The 20,100-nt window shown below is 41.7% G+C and overlaps 3 protein-coding genes across 12 annotated transcripts; 2 read left to right on the top strand and 1 right to left on the bottom strand.

Annotated features, from left to right (window-relative positions):
* Positions 1 to 111: 111 nt before the first annotated feature.
* On the bottom strand, positions 112 to 9,148 carry cox15 (cytochrome c oxidase assembly homolog 15 (yeast)). Its single transcript, XM_079512587.1, has 9 exons — positions 8,956 to 9,148; positions 7,691 to 7,878; positions 6,030 to 6,152; positions 5,563 to 5,749; positions 3,877 to 4,044; positions 3,591 to 3,672; positions 3,155 to 3,309; positions 2,448 to 2,561; positions 112 to 1,652 (listed from the first exon to the last, which is right to left on the bottom strand). The coding sequence occupies exons 1-9, from the start codon at positions 9,040 to 9,042 to the stop codon at positions 1,521 to 1,523; spliced, it is 1,236 nt and encodes a 411-aa protein (XP_079368713.1). The 5' UTR covers positions 9,043 to 9,148; the 3' UTR covers positions 112 to 1,520.
* On the top strand, positions 4,811 to 18,374 carry cutc (cutC copper transporter homolog (E. coli)). Of its 10 annotated transcripts, none has more exons than XM_079512590.1 (11): positions 4,811 to 5,099; positions 8,991 to 9,084; positions 10,013 to 10,166; positions 12,019 to 12,089; positions 12,358 to 12,417; positions 13,339 to 13,548; positions 14,387 to 14,422; positions 15,381 to 15,514; positions 15,988 to 16,015; positions 16,194 to 16,299; positions 17,244 to 18,374. In XM_079512590.1, the coding sequence occupies exons 4-11, from the start codon at positions 12,020 to 12,022 to the stop codon at positions 17,353 to 17,355; spliced, it is 756 nt and encodes a 251-aa protein (XP_079368716.1). In that variant the 5' UTR covers positions 4,811 to 5,099; positions 8,991 to 9,084; positions 10,013 to 10,166; position 12,019; the 3' UTR covers positions 17,356 to 18,374. The 10 variants fall into 10 exon arrangements, with proteins under 10 accessions (XP_079368716.1, XP_079368721.1, XP_079368720.1 ...); XM_079512597.1 differs by lacking the exon at positions 4,811 to 5,099 and adding an exon at positions 8,618 to 8,890; XM_079512595.1 differs by lacking the exon at positions 10,013 to 10,166 and having other exon boundaries at positions 8,988 to 9,084.
* Positions 18,375 to 19,243: 869 nt separating this feature from the next.
* LOC306930734 (transcription initiation factor TFIID subunit 11-like) lies at positions 19,244 to 19,870 on the top strand (the record flags this gene model as incomplete). Its single annotated transcript, XM_079511829.1, has 1 exon — positions 19,244 to 19,870. One exon carries the CDS (start codon positions 19,244 to 19,246, stop codon positions 19,868 to 19,870), a length of 627 nt encoding a protein of 208 aa, XP_079367955.1.
* Positions 19,871 to 20,100: the final 230 nt, after the last annotated feature.

Raw genomic sequence — 20,100 nt, 5'->3', positions numbered from 1 at the left:
GCTAGCCTCAACTGGTTGCATTGCATTATTCAAGATGTGTATATTTTGTACAGACAATAAAGGAAATCACAGTTGCTATGCAAAAAACTGACTGGAGAACTAATTGCAAAGTCTTCATAAGCGCTTTTATTCCGTTACATTTGCATTTCCAACCATACATACGTTACAAAAACCTTCATACCTTATAAATTATCAGCACGAGGTCAAAACAAAAATATTTAAGAAATAATTTACCTGTACACATAATACAGCGTTCACTTCAGTCAAATGCTGCCAAGTTGTCCCCAGTTTTAAATCAAGTTACTCTGCAAATCCTGAGCTTATCTTAATTAATACAATATTCAGTATGTTAACCCATTAAAACTGGGAAAGCTGTGTCATTTTAGATTTCATATATAGCACATTGATTCGCTAATCAAAAATAGCAGATATACAAGCATGAGCTCGTAGATCTGCTATTTATTTCTTTAATCGTGAACATTTGTGCAAATCTTTGAATATATATATATATTTCAAGGCAAACATTTTAACTCAAATCTTTGCTTCTGGGGGTCCCTGGAATAGGGGGTCCTTGACGTGAAAAATCACCACTGATATTTGAGCACCACTGATAAATGGCAATTTTGTTTTTCAGAAAACTTTTTTTTGTTCTTAATGGGTGAATACAATATACGTACCTATGTACGTCTGCAGTGGTTGGAGGTCCCCTGCAGTTCCATGGAGACATTTAGTACCTGGTAGGACTACACCTGCATAGTGATCTATGCCGAACCTCGGGTTAGTTTATCATTTTTTTAGCTTAACATTATGCTAATTAGCCAGGCCGGATTTTCAGGCCCGTTGAGAACTCTACAGCTGCTGGTTGACACCTTCAATAAGGTTTGAAGCAGAAGGTTTGAACACTAGATGTATGACATCTTTACTGCAGTTCAGATCATTACAATAACCTCTCTGTCAGGAGATATACATGATAGACATAAGGCAATAGGACCAGCACAAAACAAATAATAAAAAAAGAAATCACACGCTTCTTATTTCAACTATGTACACAAAGGGTAACTAATTACAGTTAGAGTAGTATTCTGGCTTCAAGCCAAATATGTGTCCTTCACTCTACAAAGAGTCCTGATACAGGGTGGACTTCAAAAAAAGTCAATTTCAATCTGCTTGTCTTTGCATAACGTCTAGTGTAACAGAGAAGTTAACAGATGGTCAACTCCCCCACACCCCCTCCAAAAATAAAACAACATATCTCTTTCAACAAAAGGCATGGTCGAACTAGAAAAGTGCGCTTCTCGGAGTCGGAGCGCATATCTACACAAGGCAGCGTTGCCTACCCAGGGCTGTGCCAGTCATGGGGTACAGGATTCAGAACACAAGGGCCAAAAACAAAAAAAACATTTCATGCCATTTGAATGGTTGGAGGCTCGTCCTTGCGCACTGGGAGTGTGCGTGCAAAGGTTCACTCTGATGGAGCAGACTGTGTGAGGGGATTTAATCCACAGACCTGCAGCAGGCATTTACTTGGCCACCTTGCGGAGCTCTGCCAGGACCCAGATGGCCAGCGACAGAAGGACCACAGAGCCAGACTGGTGGGTTGCTGCCAGTGGAGTGGGTACATACAGCAGCAAGGTGCTGATGCCAAGGACCACCTGAATGAACACAAACATATAGCCAAATAATGTTAACCACTTATGTCATATATACTGAATAACATCAGCAAAAATAGAGTATGCACATGCATCACTTTTCCACATTTCCCACATTTAACTAAGCATTATGTTATACTTTAGCTATTGAAAAATAGCAGATCTACAAGGTCGTAGCGCACAACTCGGTGGCGCGCTATGAGCTTGCCTTGTAGGTCTGCTATTTTTGAAAAATCGTGAAAATGTGGCACAAATCTTTGAATATATATTCTTTCAGAAGACTTTTTATTTATTTCGACATCAGGTCTAAATGTGTTAAATAAGATGTGGGGAGCGTATCCCCAAATCTAGTATGTAACTGAGTGGCAAAACATGGAGCATTGGAGTTTGTTTGTTGGAAATCACTCAACGGTTCCAAGCGCTTCCAAACTCTGAAAATAATCACCTGCACGAAATTTCTTGACAGAAAGTAGCTCATAACATGTCTACTCTATGATGGATTTGTATGAAGAACGTTGCAGATAAGAGGATAATTCAAGCTTTCCATACAGCTGCAATGTTGGTGAGTATAACATCATTTTATACACTCAGATAAGACTTTTCTGTTTGGATGCATGGGCTGTCAAGGCCAGAAGGTAGTATTTTTTGCAACTCAATAGGCGTTCCCGCATATCTTAGCCGATCTACATGCGTTGTAGATTTCCCATTTTTTTGTCGTTTAGTCTTAGTCGTAACAAGTCATTGGTTTTCTCCTGAGAAGTCAAACTTCAAGTACCACTCCCAGGACTGAGATCCTACCTGTCCATAAGCCATCGTGGCGAGGAGGCCGATGGCGATCTTTGCCCTCCTGGGCAGCATCATCCTCCTGGAGAACAGATAGAGGCCTGTGATGGCCGTCAACGACGACATCGCCTGGAGAGCAGAAGAAGAAAAGGCTAAAACCTTGAAGAGATGGAGATACATTTTATGCATTATTTGACAGATATGTCTGTCTGTGTTTATAGCCCTTAAGCCCTAACCACACCAAAGGGTCACCATGCAACTCCTTGGGTCCAAACGGTTGCAAGGAGTTAACGCTAAAACCGTCTTGACCCTTTGGTGTGGTTTGGGCCATTGAATTCCATGCGTTGACACTAGGGTCAACGTGCAACAAGACATATCACAACGCAGGGACAAGGCTAAAACCGTCTTGACCCTTTGGTGTGGTTAGGGCTTTAGACAACAACCATACACGTTTGACACAAAGTCATGACTCTGTGTCACAATTATTACATAATTGCCTAATCGCAATTATTTGAGATAATCGCAATTATTTTGCATAACCGTCACACGTTGTTTCCACGTTGAAAAAGGTTCATATATTTTCCAAAAATAGCAGAAATAGCTGATGTACAAGCTTACACTGCGGCACAAGTGACACATCTACAAGTTTGTAGATCAGCTATTTTTGTAACACTGTACTGCATAGATTGACCAACTGATAAATAGAGTAATGTTTGACATACCAAGATCCTGTGGTCAAACTGCACAGTGGTAGGGTTCTCGAAGAAGTTCTTGAGGGTAGGGGAGAAGGCCAGCAGGTCATCAGGCACCCATCGCTCTCCCATCTTTGGGAAGGAGTTGTACACCAACCCGGCATCCAACCCAGCAACAAATGCACCTGCAACACAGTATGGAGTTACGTGTACATGTGTTGAGATTATTTTATTATGAATAATCTCTTGAGATACAGCATCTCGTTTTTGAGAGGGTCCTAAAACCCTGTACATCAGCCCAGCATCCACGCCCAGGCGCAACAAATGCACAGCATTCCAAAGAGCCTCATGTAACAACTTTGATCAATACAGTTTACCTCTATATCACACAGCTTACAGATGTTAACATTCCATTATGCAATAACAATGGGTACTGAGCGATAGATACTGAGCCTAAGGTTCATACCTGATAGAGCAGTGAGGAAAACCAGTCCTCCAGTGCCTTTGGCAAACCTTCTGAGTTGTGCCAGCCTCTTGGTATCAGCCAGCTGAGGGAAGAGATAGACAGGACATTCATAAATACTATAGTATCACCAACTCTGCATATAGGTGTAGCCTAGTATATACCCCTCAACTATGGTTATCACTGACCTAAATAGATTCATGTAAAATATACACTCCCTATTATACATTGTCTCACTCTCCAGATGGCTACCATTATATTTCTGCCACAAAATCAAGTGGCACCTTACCTTGTGGGGCGGCAGCAGCATGGTAAGGCCTGTCCACAGGGAGGCGCAGTAGAGCAGCAGGGCAGAGCCCAGGTGGGCAGACAGACGGTACTGACTGACCCGTGGGACGTCATGCGACTCTGGCTTCTCCTCCAGACCACTCTTCACCATGTACCAGCCCAGCAGGCCCTGAATGAGACAACACAACATACATACCACATATCGTTGTTAACTCTTCACCATGTACCAGCCCAGCAGGACCTGAGACAACACGGTTGTCATGTGATCAGTGACATCACAAATGTGTATTGACATCACAAAGAGTACATCTTTGTGAAGTCACTGAACACATGAGCCCAAGTTCTAGACCTCCAGTTCTAGACTAAAGAGAAGGGGGGACTTTTTATTATTTCCACCTTCTAACTCTAAGGTATATTAATGACATAGTTCAATGTTGAAAATCAGTGGTATTCCCCTTTGACTCCATATTCTACCTTTTTGTTTTTTTCCGTAAATTAACGCCCTACTAAGTAGACCACATGAATCAAATATTTAAAATCAAAAAGGGCCCATCAGCTGACTTCACTGCTTCTATAGTACTAGTAGGCGAACCCACAATGTAAATACCTTGTTTTAAAAAGTGTTAGGTGCAAACGTCAGTAGCATAACAAAGTTACATTCAAAATGATAATAATAAAAAAATGTATAATAAAAAAAACATTTCCCCCTCTAGTTCCCATTTCAAGTGTATCTGTATCGCCAGCACCGCTATTCCAAAGCCCCTTTGAGCACCCCTGCCCTACTTGATCATAGCATCAAAAGTAGCAATTATGATGTGCTTTCTCATTTGCTATTAATCTTCTGATCTATGCTTTATAAGAAGCCATTGAGTTATTATTTCATGCTCATTATACAGCTGTGGTGAATATTATTGCTGTGAGTCTGGCAGTGATTGAGAAACCCTGCCCCAGACTCACCTATCAGGCTAGACTGATTGAGTGATTGACACGTTTGTGGCACCTGGAGAGTGTGGCTCTGTCAGTCCAGGGTGAATGTGAGCAGAGAGACAACTGGAGGAGCAGGAGGATTATTGCCCAAGTCTTGCTAAATTAGTTTCTATTTGACCTTAATGGATCATAGTATCATACCACTGGCTGAAGTGAACTTTTATAATGTGGAGTATTGGATTTCTTGGATCAAGACTTTCTATTAAAGGACTGTAATCTTGACAGCCCTAACTTCAGGTGATATAGCCTACTGTACTTCCTTGTAAGAAGTAGTCTCGTGTAGCCAGACAACTATTCCACAATCTCTAGTCTGGAACTACAGCTCTCGAAATCCGAGTAAGGAAGCTGCCATTTCCATTCACACAAATATATTTTAAAATGTTTTTAGAGCTTATTTTTTATTTCCTTTTCTGTTAAGCAACAAGCTATATATATGCTTAGATGATTTCTATTTATTTATATACTTATGCGCAACTGTAAATATGAAACGGAAGTGGCGAGCTCCACTTCCTCTTTATAGTTTACTCATGACAGCTCTTCCGTTGCTCCAGACTGTATGATGGAAGCATTTGGGAATTGCGAGAGGCAACAGTCTGGTAACGCGAGACTATGTAAGAAGCAACATCAAGCATCAACGTTGAGATGAATCACTGCTGTTGTCTGTCGTTCATCTCTCACGACTCGATCTGTTGTGGCTCACCTGAAAGAAGACGAATCCACACAGCCCCACTGCTCTCCACTTCATGGAGCGGTTGAAGTAGCCCTTCTTCCAGAAGTACACGGTGGGCAAGATGTACGCCAGGCCCACCAGCCTGCCCCACATACGGTGGCCCCACTCCATGTAGAAGATGAACTTGAACTCCGGCAGAGTCATGTCGTGGTTCATTCTGTTATGCACACACATGACGACACAACCAAGAGTACAGTTCAGAGCATAACGAATATGTCTAACCATGCTTTAAACAGTAGGTTTAGAGGTTGAGAAGGTGAGCTGCAAGAACCCCCAAATAAAGGCAAAATACTACGATTTAAATGATATGACATTAATATTCAAAACATAATGTAATCTCATAGTGATCATAACAATACATAACAATACATTTCAAGTGGGCCCCTGGCCCCTGAATGATTAAGAAAAGGTTGAGAACCACTGGTTTCAGATCTTACATTTTGAACTCTGGAAACTGCTGGTACTTGGAGAATTCAGCCTCCCACTCTGCTTTGGTCTGAGGAGGCTTCATCTCTCTCACCAGGTGCCAATCCACCATGGAGAGCCCCGACTCAGTCAGCCTGATCACATCAAATGAATAACATAAAGGACAAGGTATATCAACAGTTTGTACAGGAGTAGGACTGCGTCATTATGGACACAACCACATAAGTAAGGCCGTCACGATTACGTAATTTTACATGACGATTTATTTAATTTTCTCACAGATAATTGTGATTAACGATTTGATTGTGTTTTTGTCAATGAGCACTGGAACATATGAATACAAATTTACTTTGAAGCTTTGAAGTTGCACAGGGAAGATATGGCAAATAACCTAAATATACAAAAGAATTACATAAACTAGAATTCGACCGGCCTTTGGCCGGTCTCACTCTAGCGCCGAGCCTCGCCATCCAGGTGGCCAGTGTTCTGTACCATACTGTACTGTTCCATACTGTACTGTACTCTGCTGTATTGTTCCATACTGTACTGTATTGTGCCATACTGTACTGTGCCATGCTGTACTGTACCGTAGCAGACTGTACTGTAGCGTACTGTACTATACTGTACCGTACTGTAGTGTAGTGTACTGTACCGTAATGTACTGTACTGTAATGTACCGTACTGTGCTGTACCGTAATGTCCTGTCGCAGACTGCAGTAGCGTACTGTACGGTGCTGTACTGTACCGTTGCAGACTGTACTGTACTGTGTTGTAGCAGACTGTACCGTAATGTACTGTAGCAGACTGTACCGTAATGTACTGTAGCAGACTGTACTGTACTGTGCTGTACTGTAGCACTGTACTGTACTGTACTGCACTGTACTGTAGCAGACTGTACTGTACTGTAGCAAACTGTACTGTTCTGCACCGTAATGTGTTGTACTGTACTGTACCGTAATGTCCTGTCGCAGACTGTGCTGTACTGTACTGCACTGCACCATACTGTTATGTACCATACTTTTCCGTACTGTACCATACTGTGCTGTACTGTAGCAGACAGTACTGTACCATACTGTGCTGTACTGTACAATACTTTACCGTGCTGTACTGTACCATACTGTACTGTGCTGTACTATACCGTACTGTACCATACTGTGCTGTACTGTACAATACTATACTGCTGTGCCCTGTGTGTGTGTGTATGTGTGCACAGTGGATGTGATGTAATTTGCATCACTGTGAAATGTTGCACAATAACATGGTTTTTCATGCAAATGCAAACTGTACAGTAATTATGACTGTTGCATGGATGCAAAGTAGTGCGTTATGTCTGGACAGGCATGCCGGTGGTGTTGTGCATGGTGAGATGTGGGCAAACGGTGTGGTTTGGTAGGAGAAGGCGGAGAAAGGCAGCCGGATAAACGGGGTGCGTGGGTTTTAATTAGGGTGGCAGGATATTTAATAACTTTAAACAAAAAAAGATAACAATAGCGGAAATAGCCGATTTGCGACGCGTGGTGAGCTTGTAGATCAGCTATTCCAACTATTTTTGAAAACTTTTTAAAATATTTCAACATTTCTCAACAACATGCTTATGACGATTATGCAAACTAATTGCGATTATGCGATAGTGTAATAATTGTGACAGGCCTACACATAACTATGTATTTACCTGGTGACTCCGCCCAAGACAATGGCCCCGACCACCAGTCCGCTGCATCCCACTAACCAGCGGCCAACAATGCGGTTCGTGGAAGCGTTGGGTATGGTGACGGCGGTCTGAGTAGAACCGGCCCCTGCTTCCGCTGTGATGGTGCTCTGGGTTCTTTTCACCATCCACTGTCGTAGCTGTGGACTCCTCTGTAAAAAACAAAGAGTTTTTTGGGGGGGTTATAGCGTTGCATACAGAAGTTGAGCAGAAGGCATTGCAGAAACAGATTCCTGCTGAAATTTTGACTCACTCAGCTATGAAATAATATTTGGGCAGCCCCCCACCCTGACAAGCACTTGGAATTGAAGGCATAACATTTAGTTTGACTCCGTTCTACAGATGAATATTGTGAAAATTATTATTAAAATGGCTGATCAGCTATTTTCAGTTTTTTAGTTTGCCTCTTTCTTACTAAGATTTTGCCAATTTAGTATTAAAAAATCACACCCGTGTGAAGTGAGGGGCGCTAATATATTAAAGTCTATCTCATGTTGATTAGGTGATGTAATAGTGATGTAAAACAAACGGTGCAAACACAAACATTAAACACCATAAGAAAGGGACAATATGACGTAAATGACACATTATGACGTACATTTTCCCTTCATTGTCAATGCGTTTACAACACAAACATTTAACTAAAGACAAACATTAAACCTGTGTATAGGCGGGGCTGGTGCCCCTCAAAAAATCTAACGCACTGGACAAGGGCGAGAACCAGGCTACCTAGGTCCTCTTGTGTGCACGGTGCAGTGGGGTGCACCCTATAGCATTGGTTCCCAACCTTTTAATACTTTAGTAGCCTATCACCTCAGAAAATATTTGGCTTTCCAAGTAGCACATAATAACTGATGTGTTACGTGTACCACCAGAGGGGGGCTGAGGTACCACCAGTGGTTGGGAACCTCTGCCCCGCTAAACTCCTCCACCTCCCCGGCGGCCCTGAGTGACCATCCAGCCAGGGGTTGAACGCTCCCTGGAGTCGAACAACCCCGAAGATAAGAAGATAACCTTTTAACGTCCTTCCAGTAAGAATCAAGATCAAGGCGTCGCTTGTCTACAAAACATGCCGCGATGTTAGCAGCATCATCAGCAAGCGACACCCGGCCGGCACTACCATCATCTGATCTGACCTGACCTTTTTTCCCCATGCCGGCTGAGGTTAACGTTAGCAAAGCATTATAAAGCATACTTAGCATAGTTAGCATCACACCATATATACTCACACTGCTGCTGTGTGTGAACGCTTTCCCCCCAGCAGCAGCACCGCGACCCCCGCAAAGAACCAGTGACCGTAACGAGGGCAGCAGCATCCTGGCTCCGATCTGTGATCCAAGGAGAAGAAGAGGCTTCAGGTACGAGTAGAGTAATCGGATACCGGTACCTCCATCGTGTTATGGTGTTTCCTCACAGTCACACTGACACAGCTGACTGTGGGAGCAGTGTTGCCAGATTTTGTGATAAAAATAAGCAACTACGAGCAGATTTGATTGATTGAAAATGTTATTAACAGTTTATAGAATGGGTACAGACTAGACTATAGTTCAAAGACGAAAGTAGTCTACAAGTCAATACAAAAGATGCTACGAGGATACAACCAGAAAATGCACTAAGACTTGCTCATTTTCATCGGGATCTGTATGTTTATAGACAGTCATATGCCTACAGATATTTTGAGATTTACACTTTAAATACAAAAAAACTTAAGGAAATCCTCATATACACGGTTAGAGATTAAGTATGTGTAGGCCTACCGTATGTTTCAGTCCTTGGCTCTTTTATGCCCATATATGGAGATACCTGATGTATATGCAGAGATCTCCAAATGGGCAAAAAAGAAATAAGCGCCTGTCACAGAGGTATCAGGTACCGTTGCCCATAATGCGGCGGTTCTTTTATTCTTTGTTTTGCTGAGAATAAGGTTAGAAATACGTTTAGGGTTAGGCAGCCATAGTTTTACTGGGGTTAAGTTTAGGAACATGGTTAGGTTTAGGCATAGTTTTACTGAGGTTAAGGTTAGGAATAACTTAGAAGGTTTAACTGTTTAAGCATAATTTACTTACCGCCGGTAGGTTACTTTAGGAATACCAGGCTGAGCAATTCTGCCAGCTGTACGCCCGGGGCGAGTTGGTACATGGGCGACTCATTTAGTCGTTTGGTATTCGTCACAGACATGTGCAAAGCAAGTTCAGTCAGGAAATTCAGGGCAGTTTCCGGCGGCCTCAGCATCACGTTCTCATTCACATGACATGATTCACTCATCCAATCACACATTCATTCCAGCTTCATACCGGCTATTTAAACTGGACGTTTGCACTGCTCATCCTGCTCGCTTGCTGCTGCACAGCTGATTCTGCTTCTTTGCTGTCTGCTAAACTTTTGCTGCTCACCCTCCTCCACCCCAGCTACCACCTGTCGTTTTGGATCTGCTGTTTAGGTAGGGATTCGGAGTCCCTATATGGTTGGGACTGATTGATTGATTGAAAATTGTATTAACAGTTTGCAGAATTACAGTACATTTCAAGCACAAACTCAATACAAAGGCTGTTAACTGTGAGTGGACGACCCAATTAAGCATTACACTTGTTTACAACAGGGTCCACCATGTTCAATTCATCAAAACATTTAGAGACGTACAAATAGACACTTCTATATAGACAAAGAACAGTACAGGAATTCATCATAAAGCAGGTAAAAAGGGAAAAGAAACATATACAGTGAGGGGAAAAAGGGGGGGGGGGCGGTGGGGGGGGGAGAATGCGCTTGATGATCAGAGTACCTATACACATATAGGCCTACAGACTGCACATCGTTATCCCTGCTGGCACAATATGATCGGAGTCAGTCAGTGGACTAATACGGTTTGATTGATAGATTTAAGTATTTATTAACAGTTTGCAGAATGGGTACATTTCACATGAAAACACTGTTACTGTGGACGACACACTGATAAAGCATTACACTTGTTTACAACAGGGTCCACCATTTTCAATTCATCAGAGTACATATTCATTTGGGATTCCTTGAAAATGTTTAAACAACTTTAGGAAGCAAGCCTAAATAAGCATAAACATTGCAACTGTATAGCCATGGCGGCATGGCCTTGGCTTTCCCCCCTGTGGCAGATGGTTTCCAGGCTAGCAATTTATAGAAAAACAAGCCCAAACTCGCTTATAATAAGCAGACATGGCAACACTGGTGAAGACGCGGGGGTTCCATTGAAGTGTGCACATTTTATGACACAGCGCAGCCCGCCGGGCCTTGCGTGGCTCTCTACAAACGCCTCCGTCAAATGCGGTGGAAAAAACGAGCGTTGCGGAAGGAAAACATAAACACGCGCACACACAAGACACGAGTACCAGTCAAGGGGGCAGGCAGGCTTTCCAACGTTGAAGCTCTCCTCCCTAGTGGTAGGAGGAGGGACTACAGGCGGACCCGTGGATTCATGACCGGGAAACCCCGTGCAGCTGGGCTTTAACATTGAGCGCTCGGTTGCACTTCCGCATTTGACCACCAAAATTTGGTGGTCAAATGCGGAAGTAGACGTTCTCAGATGGTACTTCCGGCAGTCTTCCGGGTGCTTCAAAACGCCACTGAGCAACTTCCACTGACATGAATAGCTGGGGGGGCGGAGCTTCGCGCCAGTTCATCTCTATTATATATATACTCTATGGTACCAGTGTCCAGTCAGCTAGGATAAGAGTTCCGGGTTACTTCCGCGTTGGGAGCTAGCTAGGATAAGGCCTTCAGAATAAGAGGTTGAGAATTATTGTGTTCTTTTAAAAGTCATACATACATTTATTTGAAAAATGTATTTTTAAATGGCGTATACTAGAGTACTTATATGTGCCCTAAAAGTTTTTTTTACCGATTTAAAATGGATATAGTATCCCATTAAATTGGACACTTGACTTGGCTGCTTGGCACATTTAGCGGGTACTTTTATTCTGAAGAGCTCGGCCACCGGAGGTCTATACCTTATCCTAACTGACTGGACATTGGTGACACGAGTAACGTCAGGTCACCAAAACAAACTGCAAGCAACATGCAATGGAATAGACATAAATAGAACCGACCCAAGGAAGGTAAGACTGTGTAAGTGTGTATACCTGCCTAATGTCAAAACTCTCTCTCTAGTCTCTATTCAATTCAAATGAGCTTTATTGGCACGAGAAAACAATATTTATTTACATTGCCAAAGAAAAAGTGGAAGAGAATAGGCTGCTGAATAGACAAAACAAATATGTACAATTCAATATTAACTCTCTCTCTCTCTCTCTCTCTCTCAGGATGGCAGAGGGATACTTGATGGAGGTGTGCGTTGACTCTGTGGAGTCTGCAGTTAATGCTGAGCGGGGAGGTTGGTAAAAGACAGACAGACAGACAGACAGCCATACACAATCCATATTTATTTTACCTAATACATCAACAACTCATTATCCAGCATCTGACAGAACAAACAAACAATTCAGTACTAATGACCCACTAAATAAAGACATAGCCTAGAATGGTAGTAACATGGTAATAAACAGAACACATTAGTGTTCAAAGGTCAGTGCTGTTGACATACTGTATGGTTATGGTTATGGTTATGTTGACATACTGTATGGTTATATTTTGTAACACAGGTGCTGGACGGCTGGAGCTGTGTTCTAGCCTCCTAGAAGGAGGGCTTACGCCTACTGTTGGTGAGTGGATTCATGTCCTGCAGGAATTAACCTCTTAAAAGGAATTTGTTTTATCGCCTACTCAGGCTTATGTGAACACCCCAGACAGTTTTTAGGTTTCGATATAAGTATTCGATATTATTTAGCTGCCCTTATACAAACCCATTGTAACTTCAAACTCCATTTTAACCATGATACGTTCATCGAAAACATCCGTCCTTTTTTCTGGTGACTGATATGAATTTCCTTTATTAAACATAACATAACATATATAGTCTTTGTTTCACGGGAATGAAAGGTGAGGATGGAATTGAGAATCACTAGAATTGGAATCGTTTATAAAGGAATTATTTCCCCCCAAAATGCCTTTTTTTAATCAGTTAAACGACTTCAATTCATAGACTTTTTTTGTCACACACACAAAATGTAAAAGTCAATATTGATGAATTGAAGAAATTATGGGTCACAACAACAAAATTATATTGGAGTTTATACAATCTAGTGTAATAGATTTATTTTATTGAGTAACATTTGTGTATCTAACTACTGTCTTGGTGTCTTTTTCCTCTATAAATGTACAATTTACCCTCTGGGTTCCTGGGGGGGCTACAGGTCCATTTGTATACTCTCAGAGTTATGGCTGTTCTTAAAATTCTAAAGTTTCTAGGAAGTTAGTAAAATAATAATGTAGTACAGTAGGAGTGTAATATAAAAGAGCAGTGCAACACCAACTGAAGCATTCAAAAGACATGGCATATCATCACGTGATAAATGACGTGGTATCGGAATGGCATAGACTGGCATACTCGCCGATACTGACACCAGCTTTTTAGGCAGTATGGGCAGCTTTTTACGATACTGGTTTTGCCATTGAAACAACTCTTATGTCGCATCCTAACCTTAGACAAGACTCATTTTTTTCTCTATCTCTCTCTGCTGCAGGTCTGCTGGAGGTAGTGAAGCAGTATGTGAAGATACCGGTCTACGTGATGATCCGTCCTCGCGGCGGGGACTTCCTGTACTCGGACCGGGATGTGGAGGTGATGAGGAAGGACATGGAGCTGATGAAGAGCCACGGGGCAGATGGACTGGTGCTCGGAGCCCTGACGGAGGACGGGCGCGTCGACGCCGAGCTCTGCATGGAGCTACTGGGTAGGAGTCGTGTGTGAAATGTGATGCCCAATTCATACCTTGATGATGCGCTCAAAAAAATAGCTGATCTATTAAAGCTCACAATGTGACGAGTGTTACATTGTGCTGTTCTCAGAAATCTGAGTTTTATGCCCAACCATGCCTAAGAAGAGCAGCATTAGGTACTCTTCCTGTTTCTGGAGACATTGGAGAGAGTATTTTTTTTAGATTGTATATGTTTTTTTTTGTCCCCTGTATTGTTCTTTATATTAACCTATAAAGGAGTCCGGAATAGCCCGGAAACTAGACGATTGTCAAACAATTATTCAACGTAGTATTAGCCTGGGCACAGTGGGCAGCATTCCATTCCATTCAATTTGGGTTTATGATCCGGTCGGGAGCGGATGATATCATTACATTACGTTGTAGTCATTGTTTTGTAGTTATCAGGCCGGAACTATCGATCTGGAACTTCCTTTCCCTCAAACCGATTTTTCCCAATAAAAGCTGCAGAGAACAAGGCACACTTTTATTGTTATTTTTCCGGTTTGAGGGAAAGGAAGTTCCAGATTGATGGTTCCGGCCTGATATGACTACAAAACAATGACTACAACATGACGTTACGATATCATCCGCTCCTGACCGGATCACACAGCAATTTTGTAACACATGTTACTATATGCATCTCAGCATTATAAAAGAATCACATCATAGGTTTGGGATACTATGATGATACATAAATTGAAGTATTTTCCGCAAGAGAAACCTTTTGTATCAAACTGGGCCGTTATGATTGAAGTGAAGTCTCTCAATTCAAAATCCTGTATATTGTCTCTCTAATCTTCAACCTCTCCAACAGCTGCTTCTCGCCCACTGCCTGTCACCTTCCACAGAGGTACAGTAACTTGTTTTGTTTTTAGATGAAATGCACAGATTTAAGTTCACATATTTACTTTCATAATTATTTTGAAAGGATTGATGTTGATAAATACCACAACACAGTTGTCCAATGTTGGAAATAAAAATAAAAATGAAGAAGGGTAAAATATGATAGGCTGGTAAAAGTAACACAAATGCAGCTAATGTAATGGATAGATTTCGGTGAGCCCAGGCAGAGCCATGGATGTGCCGATGTGCAAGCATAGACAGTAGTAAACAATAATGTCAATCAATGCACATTGACACTAACCTGACTCCGCCAGATGGGGGCGGTATTGATTCACAAGTTCACAAAGTACACTGTGAAGCAAGCATGTCTTCCATCTGGCGGAGTCAGGTTACAGTGACACACCTAAACGTAACACACCCATTATTAATTTAATTAGCTGCAGCTCGCTTATATCACAAGCCTTATGGAGCCTTATTTTCACCCTGCTGTAGTTTGTAAACTGAACCAGAAAACAAACTACATACCCCTATTAATTTGGTCAAAAGTGAAGTTAGCACATCTGGTTAGGTGCTGGGGCTGAGCACTATGAGTAGCACTTTAACCTGGTCCATTCAAATGACAAATGTCTAAATCCAGAGAGTTTTCAGAAAAACGTATGTTGTTATATCAGTGGTGCTCAAACGTTTTCATGTCAAGGACCACCAGAATTATATGTATTTGTCTGCAGGTCAAAATATCTTTGTTCCAGTGACCCCCAGAAGCAAAGATTTTAGTTAAAATGTACCATTTAAAGGAATATATATTCAAAGATTTGCAAAGATCTGATCTACAAGCTATGTTTTAATAGCCAAAGTATAAAATAATGCCTTTTTAGCTCATATCTAAAATGACACTGATGCTTTCCCGGTCTTAAATCTTTTCATGTTAAACATTTCCATACATTTTTAACCGTATTCTGCTACAGCTTTTGACATGGCTCACGACCCCACCATTGCATTGGAGACCCTGATATCGCTGGGGTTCGAGCGCCTGCTGACAAGTGGCTGTGACAGCTCAGCGTTGGAAGGACTCCCCGCTATTAGACGGCTTGTGGAACAGGTAGATGTACAATGTCCCAATGTTTTCGTTGTTTACTGTGTGCATGGACAGTGCACAGAAACTCTGAGAGTGTACTGCACACCAGGGCTTCTCAAAGTGGGTGCCTTATAATAATAATTATTATTAATTATATATAATATATTAATTATTATTATTATTATTATTAATAGGAATGCTTGGGTTTAAGTGCTTAAATGCCAAGTATAAAAGTTATATAATGGAAACAAATGTTGTTTTTTTCTCAAGACATTCTGTATCTTTAGGGGAAAGATTTTCATATTTGCGTACCGTTATGACAAAAGGTGCTGTAAAGTAACAATGTAATTCATGGGTGCCGTGGAGGAAAATGTATTTACAGGGTGGCTTGAGCCAAAAATGTTTGAGAACCAGTGGTGTACACTCTCAGACTTGAATGAGCACTCCATGTAGCTGAATTGTTACTTTGCTAATAATCTCTTCAATGCTTTTTGCAGGCCAAAGGCAGAATTATCATCATGCCAGGTGAGCCATTAACCACTTATAAACCCTATAATATAATTGATCTTTGATTTGATTTTTAAACCTTTCCCCAAAAAATATACCATTCGGGAATTATTATTTTTGAAAAAAAAAAAGCTGCTGATCTCCATGCTAACATTTCAAAATAGTGCGATTAATGCTGGATTTTTTTCCAATGTAGGAGGAGGCATCACTGAGAGAAACCTTCAGAGAATCCTGGAAGGATCAGGGGCACAGGAGTTCCACTGCTCAGCCCGCTCGAGCAAGGACTCCTCCATGAAGTTCAGGTCAGTTTCCATTGCAAACAGGTGTTAATTTTGTTGACTAAAACTACGACAAAAAAAGGTCTGCCAACTACCTTTTTTCACTGAACACTTCAACACTTCCAACACTAAAAAGCTATTATGACCAAAACTAAGACTTAAATGTGACTCTTTTTGATAGAGACAGTCATGGCGGCAAAACTTAACTGTTCAGGAGAGGAGAAAAACAGATTTCTTTCTTTTCTTTTTTTAATCCAAAATGGGTTAATAGCACACGCAGGTGTAATGTTAGAGTCCACAGAAGTTAACCTTTCAAGCCTGCTTTCAATGCGCTGTTTTCTCCAAAACTGGTGGGTCAAACTGAACAACCAATATGTCAATATGAAGCTATATGATTCCCTCTATGACATGGACAAACGGAAAAAGAAATCAATGACTTAGCCTCGGTCAGAAGCAGTCACAAATTTTGTCAACAATTTTGTCAACAAATAAAAACCAGACTAAAATGGTAGTGGAGAAGAGATCCAGCAGAACTGAAAGAAAAGTCATTTTATGTTTGGATGCGCTCGGGTCTTGGCGTGGTGCACAACGCATTTCGCTTCGATGCGTTGTGAGCTTGTAGATCGGCTATTTTCAGCATGCAACCAAGTGTAGAATGAGCCATTACTACGACACCAAGGGCCAACAAAATACATTTTAGTCGACTAAATCAACTGTAGATTTAGCCGACTAAAATCTTGTGGTATTTAGTCGACAAAAACTAGACTAAAACTAAAACATTTCAGATGACTAACACAAACTAAATCCAAATTTGCTTTAGACAAAATGAAAAGCGGTGAGGAGGCAGTCAGGCAGACCTCATACATTGAGGTCATACTCAATGTATCAACTCCCTTGGTGATTATCCCTTGAATATGTTTCTCTCTGATGGAGCCTGTTTTGTAATGATGCTTCACTCTGCGACGCAGGAACTCCTGTGTGACGATGGGAGCCTCTTTCTCAGCACCCGAGTATGGCCTGAAGGTGGCAGATGTGAGCAAGGTCCGCAATCTCAACGCCATCGCCAAAAACACCTTGTAAGGAGAAATCACTGGACTTTATGATGACAGAAGTAAGCGGGTTTACCTCGGAACGGGCCATGTACAGCTCAGTGGGTTCAGTTCACTTTAGACCCAGATAAAGCATAATTCACACAGGCATCTGGAATCCACACGAAAGCCCATTCATATTACCCATAGAGATTTCCAAACATACATTAATTATTTTAAGACAAGCCATCCAGGCTATATATTCTTATTTTTTCTTTTTTTTAAATCACAATGGAAAAAAATGATTGGAACCACAAAATGGCAGCCACTGATATGCTCTACAAACATTGGCTGAACCTTCTGCGATATGCAGTTCTCTGGATTGTCTCAAGATGACGGAGCGAGAGATGTAACCAGGAGTGAGACTGTTTGTGGTATACAGTACGTAGACAAGCACACACTGACTAGATTACTGTATGGAATTGTATGTGCTGTTTCTAGAAGAACGTCTTAAAGTAGTTAATCCAAAACTATTCTTATTTTATATCAATTACACACCCCATGAAGCCTTGAATTCATGTACATATCTTTTGTTTTTGTCCCATTCCTGAGCCAATACTTTGACCAGGTGGGTCAATGGAGACTCAAATTATTTAGAGGTTTAGAAATGTGACAAAAACAAAAGGTCTCCATGTAACTATTCAAGGCCTCATTTTTTGGATGAACTACTCATTTAAGCTAGTATATGACAGTGTTTTGTTTAGTATAAATTAAACCACTTAAGCCCTATGTGAACATAGCCGATTTATGAGCTCACAATGCATTGGGTCTGATGTGTTGTAAGCTTGTAGATCTGCTATTTGTTTGCTAACATGCACTTTTGTACTGTAATGGAGACACACTAACATTTATTTGGGCTCAGGTTCTGGACATGTGTGAACTGTGAGTTTTTTAGCATTAACATTCTAAAATATGTTAATGCATTTTCTGCAGCACTTTTGTCAAATCTTTGTGTTCATTCTATCTTGTGAATTTAATACAAAATAAATCACACTTGTGTGAAGTGAGCGGCACCTTTGAGTTGATCTGCTGCACCCACTATCAACTACATCATAGTAATTTAGTTTGCCATTGACTTGAATGGGAATTGGGGGGAGGGGGGGATCATATGGCATAAACATACACACAAAGCCACTTGGAGCGGTTAGCACTGCTCAAAAATGATTGAATTCTTAAAACTGTCCTTTAGTTTGTGTGTGTAATTATGACCGTGGTAATGAGGCTGGGCCATGTCACTCTTTAGCCTCGGTGTACACCTCTGTGATGTCTGGTGTGACAGAAGAGGTAGTCTAAGGACTATCTATGCCTTATAATAAAGCATTCAGAAATTGGATAGAAGCAGTGATATTGAACGTGCCAATACAATCATTAAGCACATTAAAGATTAGTTTATTTATCGGAAGTACAACCTTTAGAACTGTGTTTACTAATGCTTTAGTAATGTATGAATAATGCTATAGAAATGTGTGACAACCACAGATTATTGCATGATGTGATGTGATGCGTTATAGTATCGCTAAGAATACTTTTTAACTTGCCCATTATTTTGAAACTACTACAATAAGCCTTTTCTGCATAGGACTAATGCGGTTGCATTGTGATGGCATCTTTATACCGGTTCCCACAGGGAGTAGCCACACCTCTCATTCACAATGGTTGTCTCCGCAATCGACTCATCTCATTCGTCTTATTTCTCAAAACTATTTGAGAAAAAACGTCTATGACAAATGTCTCCATATTTGGGCTGATACCTCTGACATCATGCTGACAATGACATCAGTCTTGCTCAATAGTTCAAAAGGATGTCTTGGAAATTCACTTTCCGCACGTAAACTGAAAGTGACCATGATTGCCATTGACTCACAAAGCAAGGCACTGTTATGACAGAGTTGGCAGACCCTGCACGGATCATGCCCGAGATGACGTCTCCAACCAGCGAGGAGCGGCTTGAACAAGCGACCACTGAAGACGAGCCCGACGTGGCAGCCAGCGTCGGTGATGAATCTCAAGAGGCTTCCTCTGTGGCTCAGTCCAAACAGGACAGGACGACTGCTTCAGTGGCTGCACAAGACCAGGAGGAGGGGACCTCGGGCCTGCCTGCGGCCAAAAGACCCAAAGTCGAGCCGGAAAAGAAGAAGGAACGGCGAGGTCAGAGTCAGAAGGTGGACGAGGATGAAATACAGAAGATGCAGGTGTTGGTGTCGTCCTTCTCTGAAGAGCAACTGAACCGCTATGAAATGTACAGACGCTCCGCCTTCCCCAAGGCAGCTATCAGGAGGCTGATCCAGTCCATAACGGGATCGCCAGTGTCCCAGAACGTTGGAATTGCCATGTCGGGTATTTCCAAAGTCTTTGCCGGGGAGATTGTGGAGGAAGCGCTGGATGTTTGTGAGAAGTGGGGCGAGACGCCTCCTCTTCAGCCCAAGCACATGCGAGAGGCAGTGAGGAGAATGAAGAGCAGAGAAAGGATTCCCAACACCAAGTACAAGAACATTCTCTTCCACTGATTGTTTTGATCATACTGTATGTGGAGATGATCAGGCAGTGGTTCTCAAACATTTCTCAGGGCACCCCTGTAAATAACCTTTTCATCCACTGCATACATTTGTTACTTTATAAAACCCCATTTATGTCATATTACGTTACTTTATTAAAGATACAATGTTACGAGGAACACTTGAGAGAATATCTGTTTAGTACAGATAGAAAATAACTTTATACTTGACGTTTGAACCCC

The sequence above is a fragment of the Electrona antarctica genome, assembly GCF_951216825.1.
Source record: "Electrona antarctica genome assembly, chromosome: 10".
Lineage (NCBI taxonomy): Eukaryota > Metazoa > Chordata > Actinopteri > Myctophiformes > Myctophidae > Electrona > Electrona antarctica.
This window is presented reverse-complemented; position numbering and strand designations above follow the sequence as displayed.

What these genes read in the sequence shown, in the direction of transcription:
- cox15 (XM_079512587.1), bottom strand. Translation starts at nt 9,042, where the DNA reads ATGCTGCTGCCCTCGTTACGGTCACTGGTTCTTTGCGGGGGTCGCGGT. An exon ending in GTCTTGGGCGGAGTCACCAG is followed by an intron (nt 6,153 to 7,690) that starts GTAAATACATAG and finishes TGATGTGATCAG; the next exon opens with GCTGACTGAGTCGGGGCTCT. An exon ending in TGCTGCTGCCGCCCCACAAG is followed by an intron (nt 3,673 to 3,876) that starts GTAAGGTGCCAC and finishes CTCTTCCCTCAG; the next exon opens with CTGGCTGATACCAAGAGGCT.
- cutc (XM_079512590.1), top strand. Translation starts at nt 12,020, where the DNA reads ATGGCAGAGGGATACTTGATGGAGGTGTGCGTTGACTCTGTGGAGTCT. An exon ending in AGGGCTTACGCCTACTGTTG is followed by an intron (nt 12,418 to 13,338) that starts GTGAGTGGATTC and finishes TCTCTGCTGCAG; the next exon opens with GTCTGCTGGAGGTAGTGAAG. An exon ending in GCTCTGCATGGAGCTACTGG is followed by an intron (nt 13,549 to 14,386) that starts GTAGGAGTCGTG and finishes CCTCTCCAACAG; the next exon opens with CTGCTTCTCGCCCACTGCCT.